Genomic DNA, 1,921 nt, shown 5'->3' on the forward strand with positions numbered 1-1,921 from the left:
CACATGGATGCATAATGCATCAGCTTTTCTCCCTCAATGTCAGTTCGATTACCTTTAGACCTGTGTGACAATGACCTATTTCAAGAAAACCTATTTCTATGGCAGGAACACATCATCTGACTCTTCTGTCTATCTCTTGTAGGGCAGAGAAAACCATGACCTGACCTGTATCTGGGCTGGACTATCTTGTCATTAATCAAGCCTATTTGCAATATGCAATCCTAAAAAGATCTGAGTTAGACAGTACCCATCATCAAGCCTAGAGAGATGGTCCTTTCCGACAAGAGCTCCAGGACCTTTGGGCCCAAGAAAGCATCCAGAAAATGGGCCCTGCGGCCCCAGAGTCTCCCCTCCCCAGCCCTGTGCTGTGCCTGTGGCCTGGGGATCATGCTGGCGGGCATCAACATCACATTGGTGGGGGCTTTCACTTTCAAATCATTCATTCCCGCTAGCAACCCATCCATCGTCATTGGGCCCCTGCTCCTACTTGTGGCTCTGTCCTTTTTCGGGGCGTGCTGCGTGTGTAGCCGGCGGCCCCCGGCCCACAATACCCGTAAGGCCAAGAGGGGAGAGAGCTGGGGGCTGATGCGGATGGGGGCCGGCGCCACATTTGAGATGGAGACGAGCGAACACACGCTGCAGGACACCACCGCCGTGCAGCTCAGTCCCACCAACTCCCTGAGCTCCTCCCACAAGTCTAGTAACTCCACCCACAGGGACACCCCTGCAGTACGGGCCTGTGAGGATGACCCTGCCTCCAGGGCCTGTGAGCTCGCCACCTCAGAGACCTATAATATAGATGTGACACCTGATGACCAGGTCTTGACCTCTGAGGACCAGGCATTGACCTCTGAGGACCAGGCATTGACCGCTGAGGACCAGGCATTGACCGCTGAGGACCAGGCATTGACCGCTGAGGACCAGGCATTGACCGCTGAGGACCAGGCATTGACCGCTGAGGACCAGGCATTGACCGCTAAGGACCAGGCATTGACCTCTGAGGACCAGGCATTGACCTCTGATATTGAATATAAGGAGAGCATCCAGATGAAGGCTATACACAAGCCTTGCCCAACGTAGCAGGGCTGTGTCTCCTGGCTATTACATAAACTGGTGGTGTATACTCCACTGGTACTATATAACGTTTTTTCCCCTCATCAATCTACACACAATACCCAATAATGACAAAGCAAAAACAGGTTTTTTTTTTTTTTTTAAACAGTCTGAATATCACATTTACGTAAATATTCAGACGCTTTACACAGTACTTTATTGAAGCACCTTTGGCAGCGATTACAGCCTCAAGTCTTCTTGGGTATGACGCTACAAGCTTGGCTCACCTGTATTTGGGGAGTTTCTCCCATTCTTCTCTGCATATCCTCTCAAGCTCTGTTAGGTTGGATGGGGAGCGTCGCTGCAAGCTATTTTCAGGTCTCTCCAGAGACGTTAGATCGGGTTCAAGTCCGGGCTCTGGCTGGGCCACTCAAGGATATTCAGAGACTTGTCCCGAAGCCACTCCTGCGTTATCTTGTCAGTGTGCTTAGGGTCGTTGTCCTGTTGGAAGGTGAACCTTTGCCCCAGTCTGAGGTACTGAGTGCTCTGGAGCAGGTTTTCATCAAGGATCTCTCTGTACTTTGCTCCGTTCATCTTTCCCTCGATCCTGACTAGTCTCCCAGACCCTGTCATTGAAAAACATCCCCACAGCATGATGCTGCCACTACCATGCTTCACTGTAGGGATGGTGTCAGGTTTCCTCCAGACATGACATTTGGCATTCAGGTCAAAGAGTTCAATCTTGGTTTCATCAGACCAGAGAATCTTGTTTCTCATGGTGAGAGTCCTTTAGGTGCCTTTTGGCAAACTCCAAGCGGGCTGTCATGTGCCTTTTACTGAGGAGTGGCTTCCGTCTGGCCAGTCTAAC

The 1,921-nt window shown here is 51.0% G+C and overlaps 1 protein-coding gene across 1 annotated transcript; it reads left to right on the top strand.

Annotated features, from left to right (window-relative positions):
- Window positions 1-267: 267 nt before the first annotated feature.
- Window positions 268-1,080, top strand: LOC311130997 (transmembrane protein 275-like; the record flags this gene model as incomplete). Its single annotated transcript, XM_084163831.1, has 1 exon — window positions 268-1,080. One exon carries the CDS (start codon window positions 268-270, stop codon window positions 1,078-1,080), a length of 813 nt encoding a protein of 270 aa, XP_084019957.1.
- Window positions 1,081-1,921: the final 841 nt, after the last annotated feature.

The sequence above is a fragment of the Coregonus lavaretus genome (genome assembly GCF_964263955.1).
Source record: "Coregonus lavaretus genome assembly, chromosome: 6".
Classification (NCBI taxonomy): domain Eukaryota; kingdom Metazoa; phylum Chordata; class Actinopteri; order Salmoniformes; family Salmonidae; genus Coregonus; species Coregonus lavaretus.